The 19,245-nt window shown below is 38.5% G+C and overlaps 1 protein-coding gene across 1 annotated transcript; it reads right to left on the bottom strand.

The window, feature by feature from the left end:
- Positions 1–5,229: 5,229 nt before the first annotated feature.
- nipal3 (NIPA like domain containing 3) lies at positions 5,230–12,244 on the bottom strand. Its single transcript, XM_041812809.1, has 11 exons — positions 12,035–12,244; positions 11,655–11,723; positions 11,045–11,216; positions 10,817–10,876; positions 10,475–10,620; positions 9,334–9,430; positions 7,339–7,474; positions 7,179–7,267; positions 6,938–7,001; positions 6,234–6,328; positions 5,230–6,124 (listed from the first exon to the last, which is right to left on the bottom strand). The coding sequence occupies exons 1-11, from the start codon at positions 12,068–12,070 to the stop codon at positions 5,943–5,945; spliced, it is 1,146 nt and encodes a 381-aa protein (XP_041668743.1). The 5' UTR covers positions 12,071–12,244; the 3' UTR covers positions 5,230–5,942.
- Between the last annotated feature and the right edge of the window lie 7,001 nt (positions 12,245–19,245).

Raw genomic sequence — 19,245 nt, 5'->3', positions numbered from 1 at the left:
TGATGCAGCCTAATCCAGCGTCAGGACCTGCAGGTGAGACCAATCAGAGGCCAGCTGAGGCTTAAAGCGACCAATCAGGCTGCAGCAGGGGGAGGATGCTCCGCTTCAAGTATGGTGGCGACCGAGCAGAGAAGTGACTCCGAGGACTCTGCTGATGGAAAACTGAGCTTTAATGTGACCAAGACGAGCCGGAGAGATAAATCAGACACACAGCTTGAGAATCAACAGACTGTCAGGTAGAATATGAACAGATAACCACGGAGTCTCTCTCTAAACTTCCAGGTAAATTTCACTTCAGCGGTCTAAATCCACCTGTTGCAGTCTGACAAGGTGATTTCTTTTACCAAAGTTCGATTCAGTTTTGAAGGCAATGGCTGATTTCTGTTCATCATGACACAAGACAATTTTAAAAGTAAAGTATTTTTTTCTGACAATTAAATTGTACCCAGGATTCAGCAGTGTTAAATGGCCGTAAAAGTAATACTTTGCATAAATTGGTAAATTGTTTATTATCATCATCATCATCTCTAAATCTTTATGTAGTTTTATGTCATGCATGTGGGGATAAATGATATGAACCTTTATTTAACACAAGTAAAAGTGCGAATACATCACTGCTACTACTACTACTACATTAACATGTTTAATTCCTTCATTCAAAAATATTGGTAAAGGTACAAATCCAAGGTTTATCAAAAAGATGTAGCCCATCAGGAAGGAGAAGGGAGTCTGAATTCACAGTAAAAAGGCCAAATAGGAAAAATATACTGTATTTCTAGCAATATTAATATGCTGCTAATAATTAATCAGTGCAAATGTAGTTGGTCATAGTGGAGCTAGCTTTATAGCATCATATGTAAGGTAACTTGTAAATATTAGACAAATAAAAATATATAAACCACATTTTCCTTTTAAGAATGTAATACAATATGAATGTTAACAAGCACAATTATTATCAGTAGTATATTTATTATAATTACAACCCCAATTCCAAAAAAGTTGGGACACAGTGTAAAAAATGAAAAACAGAATGCAAAGATTTGCAAATCACACAAACCCATAAAGTTGGTTTACTGTTTAGTAAATACTCCATATGGAGTGGTTCTGAATGAACAGAACCCTCAATTCAAACCAAGAAGTAAGCCGCAGAGGTGGGAGGGGAGAGCTGAGCAGGGCATCTTGTCTCTTCTTACCCTTGAAATGCTTAGTTGGGCCTCAATGTTGTGGTGGTTGGGGAGATGGAATCTTGCATTTGGGGTGAGTTCGGGGGATTAAACTGACAGCTGATAGCAGAGAATAACCATGGCCCATCACAAGTAAGCAGCAAAACATGAATGAGGTACAGCAACAGAACAGCAGCGCCCAGTAGCAGTTCCCATTCGCTTGTGTGGCAGTCATTCATATAACAGTATTTCTATGGTAGCGATGAACATGTCCCTTCTGTCACAGTGGCACCATGATTACAGCCTCCGTATCAAGGTACAACTCTAATTTCAAAAAAGTTGGAGCGCTGTGTAAAACGTGAATAAAAACAGAAGCCAATGATTGTGAAATTTCAGAAACCCATATTTGATTCACTATAGAACATAAACAACATAGATGTTGAAACTGAGACATTTTACTTGTTCAGGAAAAATGTTAGCTCATTTTGACTTTGATGGCAGCAACACATCTCAAAAAGGTAGGGATAGGGCAATAAAAGGCTGGAAAAGTAAGTTGTACAGCTGGAGAAGCATTTTGACACTAATCAGGTCAACAGGTAACATGACTGGGTATAAAAAGAGCATTTTAAAGAGGAAGAGTCTCTCAGTAGTAAAGATGGGCAGAGGTTCACCAATCTGTGAAAAACTTGGTCTATTAATTGTGTGTCTGTAATTTGTGGAACTAGTTCAGAAAAGTGTTCCTCAATGTAAAATTGAGAAGAATATCCCATCATCTACAGTCCATAACAGCTTTGAAAGACTCAGAGAATCTGGAGAAATCTCTGTGAGCAAGGCACAAGGCAAGGTCAGTATGGATGCTGGTGATTTTGGGGCACTCAAATGTCAACACAGTTGGCAGTGCCATCCACAAATGACAGTTCAAGCTGGATCATGGAAAGAAGCAGCCGTACATGAACAGGATCCAGAAACAACACTGTCTTCTCTGGACCAAAGCTCATTTAAAATGGACTGAAGTAACATGGTAAACTGTTCTGTGGTCAGAGGAATCAACATTTTAAATTCTTTTCGGAAACCACAGACACCGTGTCCTGTGGACTAAAGAAGAGAGGGCCCCTCCAGCTTGTTCCGAGGCTTTATCTGCTCTGAGGTCAAAATCAGATTTGCACATACCAACTAAAACCATAATAGTAAATAGTTTGTAGATCTATTTTCTCAGGGTTTTATTAATCAAACAATTTAATACAGCAGTGATTCCCTTTTTCATTTGTGTGTTTGTGCAGCTTTTTAATGATGTACGGAGTTGGGGAGGGGGGGTCTCCAGGTAGAGAAAGGTTGGAAACGCCTGCAGCTGACCTGATATCTTCAAATATTGTGGATGAACAAGTGGAGAAATATTAACAAAGAGGGATGCATGATATTACGGGATTAATATCAGTATCAGCAGATATTAGCACGACCTGCTTGGACCTGACGCAGCGTTTGGGTCTGTTTACCTTTAAGACCTGGTGAGACGCTTAAAGTGTTTATGAGGACTGAAGTTTCAGGTATCAGTATCAGCAACAATAAATTTCTAAATAAATATCTGCATGTTGGATTTCTGCAAAAATCTGATGTTGTGCACCCCTATTAGCAAATAAAACATCCAACATTTATACCGATTTCTGCTCATTTAAGAGGCATAACACAACAAAAATGATTCAAATTAACTTTATATGACAGGATTAGAAACAATTTACAAGGCAGACTTGAACAGAATCTGTGAGCTGATTTACAGAAGGCAGTTTCTCATCTCACAGGAACATTGAGCTTATCTGGCTCAACACCACATGACCAGAACAGGTCTGTACTGAATACTGAGGGAAGGCTTTCTACTTCATTAACACTGTGGAAATACATCGCCTCATTTATAGAAGGACAGGAGTGTGTGTTATTTTTACAGAAATTCAATCAGGAAGGAGTTTTAAATGATGCAGTTCTCAACAGATGTTTGACTTATTGCTGCATGATCTTACAGATAGATTAAATGGGTTGGGAAGCTATTACATATAACAAGATTCTACAAAGGGGAAAAATATTCTAATCAATTTAAAAGAAAACTAAACTTTAGACATTCACAGCAGGATTTTTATATTTACAGAGTACATTTAAACAGTAGTAAAGTGTCTGCCTGGTTCACTCCCTTTGAGAGTTATTACCTTCCCCTTTAAAAATGTCAGGATTCATCTCCAATAGATAAATTACAGCAGCCTTTTTAAACCACTTCAGTGATGCTTCACTCAGGTCAGTATCACAGCATTCTCCTGCGTATAGCTTCATTTAAGGCACACATGAGTAAAATTAATGAATAAGTTACATTAAAACAGAATAATTGCACCAGTTTGGTCACATCAGAAAAAGCAGTAATACAAAGAACTTTGACAAGGAAGAAGAGGCAGGATATTGTGGAGTTAAACCCGCTTACATGACATGTAATACTTGAAGTCAAAAAGTTAGTTGGCAAGTCTTCTAAACAGTCCGCAGCTCTAATATGTAACATTTTTACAGTATTAACCTGGATTTAAGGAACAGTCCCAATCCTGAATGGAAGAACAGATCAGTGATTTCCCAGCAGAAGTCAGTGGGAACAAATTGTGTTAAATTAATGGAAGTGCGTTCCTATATTTGAAGGCTAAAACTGGGAAAAGGCAGTATGCTGAAAGGCACAACACCAATCCAGTCTCTTCTGTCAGCCTTCTGAGTCCATGCCTATTCCAGTCTCTGGTGTTACATTTTTGGTATAAACACAGCCGACATCTTCTTAAAAAAGGAATGTTTATCAGAGTCATTGGTTTAAATGTTTTAGAAAAGAAAAGAGGAGTGTTAAGCCGCGTTTCCACCAAGCAGTCTTTACAGTTCGGTTCAGTACATTATGGAATTATTTTCATTTACACATTGAGCTTATCCACATTTGTCAAAAGATATCAAAGTAACTGACCCGTACTGGTTTACCTTTTTGGCACCCTTCTGTTAGGGTACTCAGCGTTCCTATCTGACCCTAAGGGAGGAGCTACACTCATTGCAGTCCAATGATTGGTTGAAAGAATCTTCACCTCCTTTGTAACAGCGGTGTCAATGGATGAAGAGAGAGAGGAGGGTGAGGGTTGCAGGGGGTCGAAAATGTCTAAAAATGCAACCAGGACAAGGATAAAAATAGCAAAACAACGAAAGAATGACTTGTAAGACTTATTGATAAAGTCCATGGTAGAAAAGGCAGTCAAAACTGAAGATCTGAAGCACTCTGATATGATTAAAAATCCTTGAACAGGGATGTCTAAGCCATCTGACTCTCAGTTATGACAAAACAAGCCATTATTGTACTGAGCTGAACAGCTTTTCTCCCTCATTTTACACATATATGTAAGGAAACCTTGATATGCTATGACAACTTAGTGATGTGGCGTTCATATACAAGCTGGTTCTAGGAGCCATCTCTTCTAGGGTGACAGCAACATTGATAAATGGCTTGAAGCATGCTACTAGGGAAGGACTGTCATGTGGCATTAGGCATCAAGAATCTGCAATTCCACAATAGATTTCCTCAAGGTCCCTAGTTTGCAGTAGCATTTGTTTGATAAGGTGTCTTTGTCAATGAATAACTAGCTGAAAGGAAAGCAACAAATGCTCTGAGTGGCATAATATTACCTGACATGAGAGACTGTTATGGAATCTGGACAATGCATTTGCTTTACAAGGTTAATAATATCACATACCTTGAGGAAATCCAATATGGGCTGGCACTTTTTGCCATTTAACTAACTAGCTTGCTAATTTGTGTCTCGCTCCAGTGGCTAGGCTAACATTGTTAGCTGGAATGATATTTGCTAGAAACTTGCCGTTACCATCAACAAGATTAACCTGACACGCCACATGGATTTGTTTCACACATCCATCTGGGAAAGCTTCAATAGGAAACGTTTGAGAAAAAGCAGAGGCTTTGAAAAAAACTCGGAGTGTGATTGGATGAACGTTCTGTCTGTCACATCTCTACGGGCCAATAAGAGCAACAAAACACATGACATAGCAGCTATTGAGCTGCGCGTGCGCAGCTACAGGGAATAACGTGAAACATGGCAACTATAGACATGCAAGTACTCGACTTTTGTTGTTTTTGAAAAGAAAACAACTCACTGCTGTTCTTTGTTCTTCTTCTAACGAAGAATTTTTGTCAAGTTCTGCTAAAACTTACACTTTAGCAGCGTCCACACTAAGCTCTTCTGCCATAATTGTACCCCCTCTTGCTGCTGCTTGTTTTTACGTCACGACTCTGCCGTGCCTGAAAGTACTGCCCCTCGTCGCTGACTGGTCCTGTCACTTTTCTTTTCATGTAAACCTTAGGAGCTGGTCAATTTTTGTTGTTGTTCCTTGACAAAAAAACTGAATAGTCCCAAAAAAGTACTACTTTGGAGCCAAAAGACTCTCTTACTACTGAGCTAAGGCAATTTTTCAGAAGAGCCAAAAAGAGCCAGAACTCCCATCACAACAAGCAAACATTGATGGAAATTTGCTGTAGAAATGCAAGCAAGATCTGTACCATAATGTGCTGAACCAAACTGGACTGCTAGGTGTTAACATACCATAAAACAAAGTAAGAGGAAATCAAAATCACCTGGGTGATGACGGATCCTGGGCTGGAGGATGGTCTTGAGTACACCAGTAAATGAACATACCTATTTTGGCCTTTCAAGGTCCTTGAATGTTGTCTGGAGTTAAATGGATTAGAAACAGAAAAGAAAGTTTGGTTTAATCTGTCTTCAGGTCAGGCTGAGCTGCATCAGGAGTTCTACATCTGACAGGAGGGTTCTCCAGTTTGGCCGGTAAAGCAGCAGGAGCGACTCCGTCGTTGTTGACCAGAGCACCGTAAGAGAAGGAACCGTTGAAGTCTGGCTGAACAACCAGAGCTTTATTGTGAATAACCGGGACACCTGAGGGTGTGAAAGACACAACAGGTAGAATCAAGAAAGTAAATGTGAGTTTGAATGCTGAAATTTTAACAGATTCAAATTTCAGTATTCGTTTAAAGTTTATACAAACCATTTGCCATGTCCATAGTGACATATGGCTCAAAGGTTTTGTTTCTTTTCCTGTTTTTGGTGATGAGAAGGACTCCCAGGAAACAGAGCACAGTTCTGTACAAAAAACAAACAATCAGCATTTAAACAAACAACTTTGTAATGCTGAAAATTAAAACAACTTCGCTTAAAGTCATTAAAATTTCCTCTCACACAGCCACTATTTCAGACTCTTAAGTTACCACAGCTTTGTGATATCTGGGCATTTGCTTTAAACAATTAAAATATCACATTCAAAATGGTTTATCACTGAATAAATGGCAAATGTTAGGATTTTAACACTTTCGTTGACTCTGTTTCAAGTTGAATTCAGTTGTTTTCTTTCTCTGTCACAACCCAAGCTATTACAATGGTTTGTGCAACTAAAGGACAAATCAATGCCCTGATTAAAAGTCATATAATGTTGATGTAGAAATATAATTTCCAGGCATCAGAAAGTCATGTTGCTTCTTCTGTGTCTCTTCTATGTCTACAAGTGGCTAGATTTAGCTTTGCAGCATTTTAACAGCCAATTTGCTCTTAAAATGTCCCACTAAGTCTTTCTGTGAGTCTTTAACAGATAAAGCTTATTAGAATTCAGACATCACTCATTTGCATTTCTACTTTCGCTTTTCCTACTGTCAAAATATTTCTATTAAAAAAGGGGGATGATTGCAGATCACTCACCCCAACAAAAACATGCAAATGTGAAGAGCGTTTTCATTCTTAAACTCCACATAAAACACGGCTCCTGTAAACATGAAAAAAGCAGATGTTAATGACCTCTATGTTGTGACTGAAGAGTCAAAGCAGCCTGCTAATGAAGCTCCAGAGCACTTTTTCTTTTCTGTTGTGCCTTGCAGTGTTCTGAATATGCCTGCCAATCCCGAGACAATTAAAACCAACAGCAAATAATCCCATGACTCACCGGCTACCACAGCAAACACAGTGGAGAGGATGTAGTTAACGCCGGCAATCAGACAGGAGTCGTAGAGTTTTGAAGCTTGGGAAAGAAAACTAAGAGGAGAAAAGAAGTTAAATAATGACCTGTAAAGAGTGGAATAACACCACATTTGTTTTCTACTCACCTGGCCTGGAAGACGACTGAAGCAACCATGCACACAAACATGACGTAGAAGATCGGGTAGTCCAGCTGCATGTTGTCCTCAAAGGTGAGGACTAGCATGCCTGACACCGCCTTCACTGTGATAACTGTGACGGAGCCTGTGCACAAAAAAATAAGAGGCACATTAAACATAGAAGTAATGTTTTTAACAATAACTGTACTCTTAATACCCCTTTAGGTAGAAACATTTGAGCTTCAAAACTGTTGCAGGGTGGTTTTCCAACCAAACATACATTACACCAGATTATAATTAGACTGTGTTTTAGTTTTACTTTATCTTACACTAGATTTAAAAAGTCACTAATTCCCATCTGTAGTCCCATGTAAAAACTGACAGACATACAAAGAAACCCCCACACGGTGAAGACAATACAGCTGACAGCACAAAGAACATAAAGTGCATTGTTTAACATTAAACCTTTAAAGCTAAATTAAACATTTAGCTGCTCTGACAGGACAAGGGTCTTCCTTCCCACCAAATAAAGCTCTCAATGCAGGCATGGTTGCAGCAACATAAAAAATATTACTAAACTAGAAGTCTTTAACTCCCTCATATTTCACAAGGTGGCTCAGGCAAATGCTTCTTCCTGCTAAGATGGAGCTGATTTGCCTTGGCAGACAGAACTCACACTAATTTCATAAAGTAGAAACCCTTTTGAGGAGGCACTCACACTAGGCCCAGTTACCTGTACCGTGCTGAAGCACAGTGCCCACATTCCTCCAGTCTCAACTGTAGCTGAGTATGATTACCTCAGTTATGTCGTAACACATAGCTTTGTTTACAAGAAGCTCAGCCTTGGAATCAGCACAATGGAGAACAGCATAAAGGAAATGACTGCAGGTTCATTCTGTTGTTTTGCACTTGTCCTGGGCCAAAACAAAGATCCCGGTATTTGGGGATGCGTTGGGTGATGCCACCAAATCTGTGTCTGTGAATGGTGAGAGCGTGGAAGTTGTAGAGCAGTTCACCTGCAGCAGACTGCAAGGCTGAACTCAACTGCAGACTTGGACTCATGCACAGGGCGATGGGTTCGCTAAACAAGACAGTGTGGTGTTCCCGGTTTCTGAGCTTGCAGACACAAGTAGCAGTCTTTCAGTCCTTGGTCCTCCTGGTCTTACTATACTCTTGTGAGGCCTGGACATTGACTTATGGTCGGAGCCACTGACTGGACTCCTTTGTTACAACTTCTTTTTGGCCCATCTTTGTCAGACCATGTGTTTGATGCTGACGTGCTCAGGAGAGCGAGGATGGGAAGGGTCAGCTGCCTGATATGGGAACAGCAGCAGTGCTTTTATAGGCACCTGGTGAGCTTCCCGGGCCTGATTATAGCTCACTATACTGAGTGCTCAGGACTTGGAGGGCTGGTCCAGATGCTGGGGGTGGCCAGAGGCAGCTGCATGTGTCAAGGAGGGGTCAGCTGGGAGGATACCTAGGGAGATGGAGCATGGGCCTGGTGCAGGCGTGGACAGTGGTCACCAGGAGGCCAGAGCAGCAAAGGACTAGGGTTGACACAGCAAAATGCTGAACCAGCATGCCCTCATACCTGACCTGACCTCTTTGTGCTTAAATCCACCCTGTCTGTGCTCTGTCTGCTTGCTCTCAAATATTTTTGTTGCTTACTTAAACACCCTGCGCTTGTGCCTGAATCACTTATTTATTCTTGCCCAGGTTACTTCTGCTCGCGTTAGAGAGTACAGCTCTCTGGGCTTTGAGCTTTCTCTGTATACTTGCAACATATTTCTGCTTTTGGGTTTTCTAAAGAGCTCAAAATTAACAAGTCATGCTTGCAAAACTTTAAAATGCACTCTTGAACAAAGCCCCAATAATAACTTCAAGAAGTTCATTTCAAGAAGTGCTGCAGTGTGTTGTAATAAAGCATAATAACAGCTGTATTGTCTAAAAAGATGACCTTAAACACATATATAGTACAGAAAATCTTTAATTCTGCAGACTCACCCAGCAGAGCGACCAGCATCAGAATAATAATGAGGTAGTTAGCACGGTGCTGTTTGTAGAAGTATAAAAGCAGGCAGAACGTGATGATCTCCAGGAGCTGTCAATAAACATAATAGCTGCAATTAACACCATATAAATATAATAAACAAAATTAAACTAACACGAGATACCTGCTGTCATTGTAAGATTCAATAACAACTCATAATTGTTCAGCTGAGGCAACTTTCTCTATTGAATGAGAGTATGAGCTGATGAGATATTACAGTGAATAGGACGAAATTAACACCTAAAGGGGAAGAACTAATGAAAGAATAAAAACTGAGATTTAATACAGCAGCTTCAAAGTGCACACCTGTAAAATAGACTTCATAACTTCTGTTAAGATTCTTTTTTCCAGCTACAAATTTAACCGTTGTAGGAAAATAGCACCCCAGTCAGTCTGAAAGCAAACTCAATTGTAACCACTGTTCTTAGTTTTGCATACTGCATTTATTTGTTATAGAAGCTTTTATGTGTTTGCTTTATAAATAAAGATGCAGTGCTTGTGACTAACGCACCAAATATTCAGGGTGCGACTAGATTGCTCTTTTCCTTGGTAAGGCTGTGTTTCTTGGAGCATGGCAACGGTTGTCACATTCTGATAATTGATTTTCCGCCTATATGACTCACTTGTGCAAGTGCCTTTGTATTTATTGGAATTGTTGAATAGTCCCTCTCTGAATGCCTGCGGTGTCAGTTAAAACCTACAATTATGCAAGGTGTAGCGACACTAAAGGAAATCACAGAAGAGCTTGATAGAGGAACAGTGGCCACGAGTACAACAGAGCTGACATGACTGCAAGTTATTTCCAATCACTACTACAGCCCTAAAAATAAAATGATTCAACATCTCTGAGATTCTCAGCAAAACATGAGCTTCTCAGAGTTGACAAACCTGTAATTCAGGGCTTTTTGTTGTTATTTTTAGATGCTGTATTTGTAAAACAACAATGTGTACAATAACACCTAAGAGAATGCCTCTTGCATTCATACATTACTTTTTAAGTGTCAAATATCTGCATGTTCCTGCAACACTGAGGTCAAATAATCTATTTACTGGACTCTGTGCTCCTTTGTGAATAAAAACCTAAGAAAATCTTACCAGATATAAGAGAACAGGCCATCCTACAATGTGCCTCACAATGTTCTCTGCTTGAAGCTTCTCATGAGAGTTTGGGCCAAATGCCACAAAGAGGTAAGTCCCTCCAGTAGTCAGAAGGAGGCCCAGGAAGGACAGCCCATAACGCACTAAAATAACAGACAGAGGAACAATTTAAAGCAGTCAAAAATAGAATAACAAACATGTTCACTGTCTTTATTCTGCCGTATTTGAGCAGTCATTCGAAAGTTTGCAGAGAGCCTAAAGATTTGAATAGATTGGCATAAGCCTTGTGTTATTTGCATGAGTGTCAGTGCAACTCTTATAACCATGAGTTGAACTTACTTGCGAAATCCTTTGGCTTGGACTTCTCACGTAGAAAAAGAAGGCCTAAGATAGAGCTTGCTGGAAGAGGCATAAACATAGGATATAGTAATGCAAATGTCCTTTTAATCAGTTATTTCAATGCATTTAAAACCATCAGTTCTTGTGTTTTTAGTGATCTTGTTTTCACAGCCTTTTCAGTCATGATGTTTTCCAAGCATCTGCTACATGACAAACACAAATACTCACTGATGACGGACACAGCATTAAGAGGCGCTACAAGAGCAAGAGGAGCAAAAGCGTAAGAGACAAAGTTGGCTCCCTCTCCGAGACAGGTCAAAACAAAACCACACCACCAAGTTTTAGTGCGGTAGAAGGCACGTGGGTCCTTGGCTCCTGCTAACGTCACATGGCTGTATTTCTGTAAGGGAGAGAAACAACGACATGAGTAAACACAAAGTCTACCAAACGTCTATGTAGCTTTCACAATGCAAACAAAATAACAAAGCCTAAAGCAAACATGCTAATGGTTTTGGTCTAGGGGGAATATTAATAACTGGGATATATGGGATGACAAATAAGGACAGGGACAAAAGCATATAATAAGAAAATAAAGGCTAAATATTTTACACAGGTCAAACAATATAAAACACTATGAAATTCTGCAACTACATGCCAAGCTCTAATGGGTTTCTCTATCTAAGGTGACACTGATAATAAGTAGACACAAAGCACAAACATAACAGACTGACAATGAACAGATAGATAAAGACAATTTAAACTTTGAACCAAAGTGATCACGTGACCTGGTTTGATCTACATAAGGCATCTGTAACAAGGATGTAATAATGACATATACCTGAATAGTGAGGGAGATGCTGACGAGCACATTTCCAAAAATAGCAAGTAAAGTCCCAATGAGATTATCCTAGAGGGGAAAAAGAGAAAATTTCTTCGGTTAAAGTTACCAAAGTTAATCATAATCAGTCGGTAGGCTACGTAAGCTAGCGGAAATAAAGGCGTCTTTGAACCTTTTGTTTACCTCCTTCTCGGCCAGCTGGGATCCTTATACTCTCATATTTAACTCTCACACATATTTAACTCTTATTTGTTATCATTAAGTTTGAGTATTCAGCCGAAGAACGCCACATAGTAATAATAATAGTAATAATAACACATAAAACTCTAGCACCAGGAAAGTTTAAGTATGACAGTAAATTCAACCCTGCTTTTTCTTACCGTGTAGGATCCTCCGACAGCTCGGCTAAAATCCATCCTGCTCGCCTTCAGGGGAAACTTATTATGTATTTTAAGTATTCGAACAATCAGTCATAAAATATTTCATCTTCCAATTGTGATACTACGCATCTATCTCTCATTTCTGCATGTTAATCCGAATCTATGCAAAAGAAAACACCATCCCTAGGACGAGGAGCATCTCACTTCCGGTTTGAATCCACCTGCTTCAGGCTACGCCTTGACGCACGACGGCTACGCTTGAGTGACGTCAGCACGGACAGGAGAGAAGATTCATTACCACTTCGTAAATATGAGCTTTTTGACTCTGCCCGTCTACATCGATGCTTTGGAAAGATGTAGAGAAATGTGTGTACAACAAAACTAAGCATATAATTCTAAAATTACCTGAAGACATTATCGCAAAATTTGAATCTAAAAAGAAATACTTATGTTTCAAAATGAATCTTATTATTTTCGTTTGCAGTTGCAGTTTTCACAGATAAAGTCTCAGAGACAAATAAGTTATTTCCTGTAACTTTCAATTGAATTACTGTGACACTTTAAAAATCCAAGTTTAATCTTAATTTATGGTAATATTTTGTTTATTAATTTTACCTTTTGTTATATTTTATACCTTATTTATTTTTTATATATTTGTTTGTGCTTTTTTTGCAAGGTTATCTATGATCTGAAGGTAGTTAAAGCATAGTTGAACATAGCCATGCAAATTTAAGAATAGTTGTGCACAGACTTACTTTTTATTATTATTATTTTAAGATATTCTGATTTAACCATAAATCTGACAAAAGGACTATGTGTTTATTTCACATTTTATTAATTTCATGCATATATTTTAATAAAAAAAAAATAGGTCAAATATACCATTGAAATCATTTTATCTGAAAGGCATCTGGCAACCCCCTGTTCCGACCCCTATGTTGAAAAAAACACTGTTCTGTGTGACTTACTTGATGTGATATCTTATGTTTTGCTGATTGTTGTCCTGACTTATAGTTCAATAGGAAAACTCTGAGAACTAAAGTGTTACTTTGAGTCTCCTGAATTAACTTCTAACAAAAAGTTATGCCAACGATTTCATTTTATACAGAACTATTTTGTATATGAGTCTTTCCTTAAAATGACATTAACTTAAATTATTCATGAATGTGTGTATATTTTAATATGTTTTGTCATGACTTATGAGTCATTTTCTGGTACGTCAGATTGTTTGTACATTGTACGATTGAACAAACTTTGTGATTTGAGTAACATAACTCACACATTTATTAGGCTTTAGCCAGTGATTATTATACAACACTGCAAATTTCATTTTCTTACTAATACATAAATCATAATGATTTTTTCCTGTCACACATAATTTCATTAAACAAAATTGCTGTTTACGGCCTTCAAGGTGCATGACGCACCATGGAGTAAGCAGCATGCTCTGGTCAGATGTCCTGATTAGTACCCGGAGATTCCCATGATAACAAAATCTATTGCATCTGCCTCACAGTGAGCACTAATCCTGACATTAGTGTTCACCTTTACAATGGGCTGCAACATAATAAGCCTAATTAGTATAATTGTGTTGACCAATATATATAAAAAAAGGCTGATTTGATCTGTTTTAGGTGATAATTTAGTATGACATCTGCAGTGGAAACCACAAATCTAAATCTACAATTTAAGTTCTTGTACTTTGATTTTGACTTTAAAGTTGATTTATAGTTTTATTTTTCTCTCATTAAATTTTCTCCTTCTTTACCTTTTCTTGTATATTCTGAACTTTGTGGAATGCTGTATATTAGATTTTCTCAGTTTAAAACTAAGTTCACTAAACTAACTATCATTTTGAGTTAGATCTACAGCTCATTCAGAAAGTATTCAGACCCCCTTCACTCACACAGAATTTTATAATTTTTGCAAATTAATTAAAAATAAAAAACTGAAACATTACATTGACATAAGTATTCAAACACTGTAAATGTAGCTCAGACTCCTCCCATTTCTCTGTTCTTTGCGAAAACGTTTCTACACCTTGATCGGAGTCCACTTATTCTAAATAAAAGAGTAAATCTTTTTTTAACTGAAGCATCAGGCTGAAACATAAAAATGAAAAAAGTGAAGGGGTCTGAATACTTTCTAAGTGTACTCTTATGCTCCTTGCAGTAAAGGTTGAAAGCTGCAGTTCCACCAGTAGACAGAAGGTGCTGCTGTTGAGCTGAGATGATTCAAGTACATGCAGAAGTAAAAAGATATTTACTTTTTAATGAGTCCTCAAATGCCAGTAAATTGTCAGTCCTCATTTAGAGCAGTGTTGTGGTGTCATTATCCAGACTCACAGGTCTAATTATTTTTCTGTCTCCATTAAAATGAGACTTCATGTTCATTAAAAATGGGACACATAGGCTGTTCCTTCACAGAATCACTCCTTCCCTCTAAATCTTTCTCTGAATGATCGTAGACAAAGGTTAAAATAACAGCTGTGATAAAGAGTATCTCACCATGACTTTAATTATTACTAATGGCTGTGGTATGCTGTCATCTCTATGTGTCACTGCAGCGGTGAAGGAGGGACACGGTACAGGACGTCAGCAGGTGTGTTTCTATAACAGGAACAAATCAAAGGCAAGGTCACTGAAGGCTGTCACAAAGAGTTTTTTTTTTTTTTTTTTACATTTTCCTGAAGAGGACAGAGATCATGTGAACGACATGATTAGTCATTGCCTCCATGTTGTTGGCACCGGCTGTGGAAAGGGCAGGGACACTCAGACAGCTGTAACAAAAATGTTAACCACATATCGCTTTAAAAGGAAACTGACTTTAAAGAATTTCATCTAAACTCTCATTTCTGTGGTCTGTTCTGAGGTGATAAACTCTAAAATAGTTTCTTTTCATATTTCATTGGCTGACAGCAGAGGGAGTAAAACACCACTGAGTGAATATCTTCAGCTTTTAAATTCTTCATTGTGACCTGAGGCGTGATGATTACACGCAATGATCTGAAACTATTTCCAACTGGCATAAAGATGTTTCTCTGATTTCTACAAAGTAATTCCAATTAAATAAAAATCTGTAATGTAAAATAAGTGACTGCATAAATATTCAACCCTTTTAAAGTGACTGACCTTATTCAACAGAGGTCCAGCCAATCGATGCTAGTAGTCTCAGAGTTAGTGAAATGGGGATCACCTGAGTGCAGTGAATGTGTCTCAGCACCTGTGTCTGGAAGGTCCAGCCACCGGTTAATCAGTATTCCTGGCTTCCATTTCACCACGAAGACAAAAGAACACTCCGAGAAACTCAGGCTTGGCTATAAAAATCTGCCTGTATCAGCTGTAAATATTGGCCAGACAGTAAATAAAATGCTGGAGTTGAAGTCTGTAATAACAGACCTTTGTCAGCAGTAGTCTTTTTCTTTGTTTATCATCATTTGTTACACTTTAAAGAGGATTTAAGGACTTAAATTTGTTAAACTTGAAATGTTGTGTTTTAAGGACTTAAGTTTTAGGTCTGAACTACAGTTAGATATCAGTATTGGCTAAAATTGTTCATAAATATGGGCATATCGGATATCAGCAACAATCCAAAATTGTCCATCCCTAGAAATCTGATGAAATTCAAGTAACAGTGATTGAGTTCTTGCTAACAGAATGAAAATGAGGGATGAAAAATACCCGCTCCTGTCAGATCTGTAAACTCTGTCTGAGTTGTAAATATCTCTTTGGGGGAAAAACACAAACAAAAAAGACGTAGAAAACAAAGGCTCTGACACAATCTTGTCTGCTCTTTTAACAGCATCCCAACATTTTAGCACCCAGACCTTCATGTGGTTGTTTGCTGTAAATCAACCTGCTGTAGGTCTGAGTAACACAACTGCAATTTTGTCATCTATTGTAAAGAATTTTCCTTCAGACTGGAACATTCTCATTATATTTTTAACATTTTATTGCAAAATGTATGTACAGATAGATAAACATAGATGCATTTATTGCAATGCATACTGAATACTAGAATATTAGTTCAAATGCAATTAATATGAGGGTGCAACAAGCTTTATGCTATAAAGGAGGAGGCTGGGGTGGAGGAGGTTAAACTTTGCCAGCAGCTGCAGGGGGGTGCATCAGCATCAACAAGCAGGGATTAGTGAGAAGGACCCTAATCTAACCCCAAGCCTAACCCCGTCCAGAGAAAGAGCTGTGATTAGCTGTGGGAGCTGGGGTGCAATAATTGGGATCAGCGGGCTGTCAGCTGATCACGGCTGGGTGCATGACTGCCGTGTCCTGCATATTCTAATGCTAGGCTTCTGTCTAACTACTGTCTCAAAAATTACCCTTTTTTCTGGAGTGATCATTGACCACAGTGTTTTCTGTTATCTCTGTTGTGTTTGACCTTTGACCTCTGTGTTTGTAATGTGAGAACAGTTTGATTCTGAGTGCAGTTCAAAATGTTTTTATTTGATTGTTTGATTTTGAGGTTTGGTGAAAATAGTTCGAAAACTGGGAATTGTCTTCAATGTTTCCAGAAAAGAGAATAAGAGTTTGAGAAATGTATCTTGCTTCTTTAGAGCAGCCATCATGCTGATGATATGGGAGATAATCCTTGGTTTGAAGTGTGCCTCCTGAAAATCTCCATTTGAGGGGCCATGTGCCTTTAGTTCTTCATCCTACCCCTAGATGTGAATGTGCAAAACACATGGGTAGAGCAAAGAGGTGTAAGGCAAGTGGTGTATTAGGATTGAGCCCAAGTGACAACAATTACACTGCAGTTTGTTCAGCTATGCACATTTTGGTTTGAAAGCTCATAGATGCATTGAAAAAGCTGGTATTACTACTTCTGCAGGCTATCCAATCATATTTGAACACAAACAAGACAACACAGAGCCATTTAGCTAAGGCATGAGGCATTAACATGGGACATAAAGAAGCTAACTGTTAAAGCAGATTTTACTGCTCTATCTCTGTGGATGTCTCAGTCTGGATGTGTCATAAATAGGCAGAACACTTAGTGCTCTAAACACCAGCAGCAGTCACTTCCATGACACACAGGAGACATCATAAAACCTCATCTCCCTCCGCACTACAAAGTCTTTATTACCGGCCTGCCTGCTACATGACTGTCCTACATGACTAGTTGGAATGAGACGCAGTGTTATGGCCCGTAGATATTTATCACTCAGACGCTGATTACAGCTCACAGACTTTTGGATTGAGGGGGAGAAGATAAACAGAGATGGTGAACAGGTGCTTTCTTCCTCGGGGTGTTAACAGGTGTGTGGAGGTATGCAGGTGGATCTCTTTTTCCACTTCAAGTAGCAGTCATGTTATTCCAAGTGAAAACACACCTCTCTATTAAGTTTAATACCACACAGCAGAGACGAGAGGGTAATTATAGCAAACAAAGACATCATAGCATTCAATGTTTTATAGGAGATTATAAAGTTATGGCTTGGTATCCACTTCATAATAACTGATTTGTTGTTGTTGTTTTACTTAGTTCACATGAAACAAAGTTTAAACACACTGTAGGTAAGGTGGGAACTGGGATCAGCGGTAGAGTTGGTTGTCTCTCAACCATAAGGTTGGGGGTTCAACCCCTGGCTCCTGCAGTCATATTTCTTCATCAAGACATCACCATGGGGGTGACACTTATCCTTAGATTGCTTCCACTCTGTGTCTATGTGTATGACTGAGGTTTGTTAATACGGATGGGCACTTAAGAGTCTCCTCCATCACAGTATGAATGTGGTGAATACATTCGCACTAGAAGACAATGTTTTTATGTTGATGAAAGCAGTACTGTGTGGTGACTTGGTTAAAGTAGGTCGACTTTGATTCCCAGTTGCATCAGTCCAACACACTTAATACTTCTCAGTTGTCAGACAGCTGGAAAAGTGCTACTGTATACAAGCTCAAGTCCTTTTAATCATGTTGGTATCCTTCACAAAGATACTTTAAACTTGATATCATAACGAACTGCCTTATTGCTTCACATGACACATATAAATTTCATCAGGAAAACATCCCAGAGATATTAAAGAACATGTAAAAGCATCATTTTGAAGCTACAATCATACTTTCATACTTAATGTGAAATTGTTAGTGTTCCTCATTAGGAGTGGGAATAAGAAAGTAACTCATGACTGCTATACATGGCCTATGATAAAAACAATAATATCATTTCTGAGATAACTGGTATCTTAGCCTGTGGCTCTTTTACCGCATTATTCCCCACTCTCTTGCTCATTAAGTTCCAACTATTCACTGTCCTATCTGTAAAAAGGAATAAAAACCCAGAAAAATATTAAGGAAACTTGGGTTGCTAATGGCCTAGTGGTTTAAAGGTGTGCTTCATGAACATGGTCAGCCCGGGTTCAATTTGGCCTGTGGCGCTTCCCCGCATGTCTCTCCCCAGCTTTCTCAACCCTGTTTCCTCTTCTATCCACTGTCCTCTGCTGACAGTAAAGGCATAAAAGCCCAAAAATAAATCTTTAAGAACCTTAAAGAAACTTATGAAGAGCTTTTAAGTTGATTTTTTTGTCACTTATTGCATGATTAAAGGAGTTAGGCAGAATGAGAGACAACAAAAAAGCTCACTATCAGAAAGTCGTACAATATGAAACATACAGAACAAAGGGATAATAATTTTACAACAGTGTAAAGTCAAAAATTCACAAGAAACCAAACTGAAAACATTGGTCAGAGTTTGACTCTTAGGCTTATCATCTCAAAAATTCTAATCTGGGGTTCAGGGACATTTACCACTATCAAAGTCATAATTTTTTTTTTTTTCTAATGAATTAACTTTTTAAACCTGATTTTTTTTCTTCTTTCCTGGAGTGGCCCTAATACGCTGTCATATTAATAGATAGTTTGGATAAGTCTATATAGGTCTGGTATGTTGGGATTTTGACAATGAAAACAATTTAAAATGATGTGTACTTTTTCTGAGTGGGTCCGGGGGGGAGATACAAGAAAAAAATCTTATTTTAAAGTCTTAAATTTTATGCAAGCCGGAGTGGGCCTTAAGGAGAAAAGGTTGGGAACCAGTTTCTTAGAGGATACGGTAAGCAGGGTGAGCTATGTTAAAATGTGTACTGTATGATAGGATATAGCATGAAACAAAAAACCCATGATCAATAATATAATTAGGGGTAAATCACCATTTTTTAAAAACTGTAAATGGAGATGATTTACTTTTGCAGATAT

The sequence above is a fragment of the Cheilinus undulatus genome, linkage group 18 (assembly GCF_018320785.1).
Source record: "Cheilinus undulatus linkage group 18, ASM1832078v1, whole genome shotgun sequence".
NCBI classification, from domain to species: domain Eukaryota; kingdom Metazoa; phylum Chordata; class Actinopteri; order Labriformes; family Labridae; genus Cheilinus; species Cheilinus undulatus.
The sequence above is the reverse complement of the archived record's forward strand: the minus strand, read 5'-3'. Positions and strand labels throughout refer to the sequence as shown.

Excerpts from the sequence above, each read along its gene's own strand:
- nipal3 (XM_041812809.1), bottom strand. The coding sequence starts at position 12,070 with ATGGATTTTAGCCGAGCTGTCGGAGGATCCTACACG. Across the intron at positions 9,431-10,474 it reads GGCCTGTTCTCTTATATCTG|CTCCTGGAGATCATCACGTT; the intron begins GTAAGATTTTCT and ends GTTTATTGACAG. Across the intron at positions 6,125-6,233 it reads CACTATGGACATGGCAAATG|GTGTCCCGGTTATTCACAAT; the intron begins GTTTGTATAAAC and ends TCACACCCTCAG.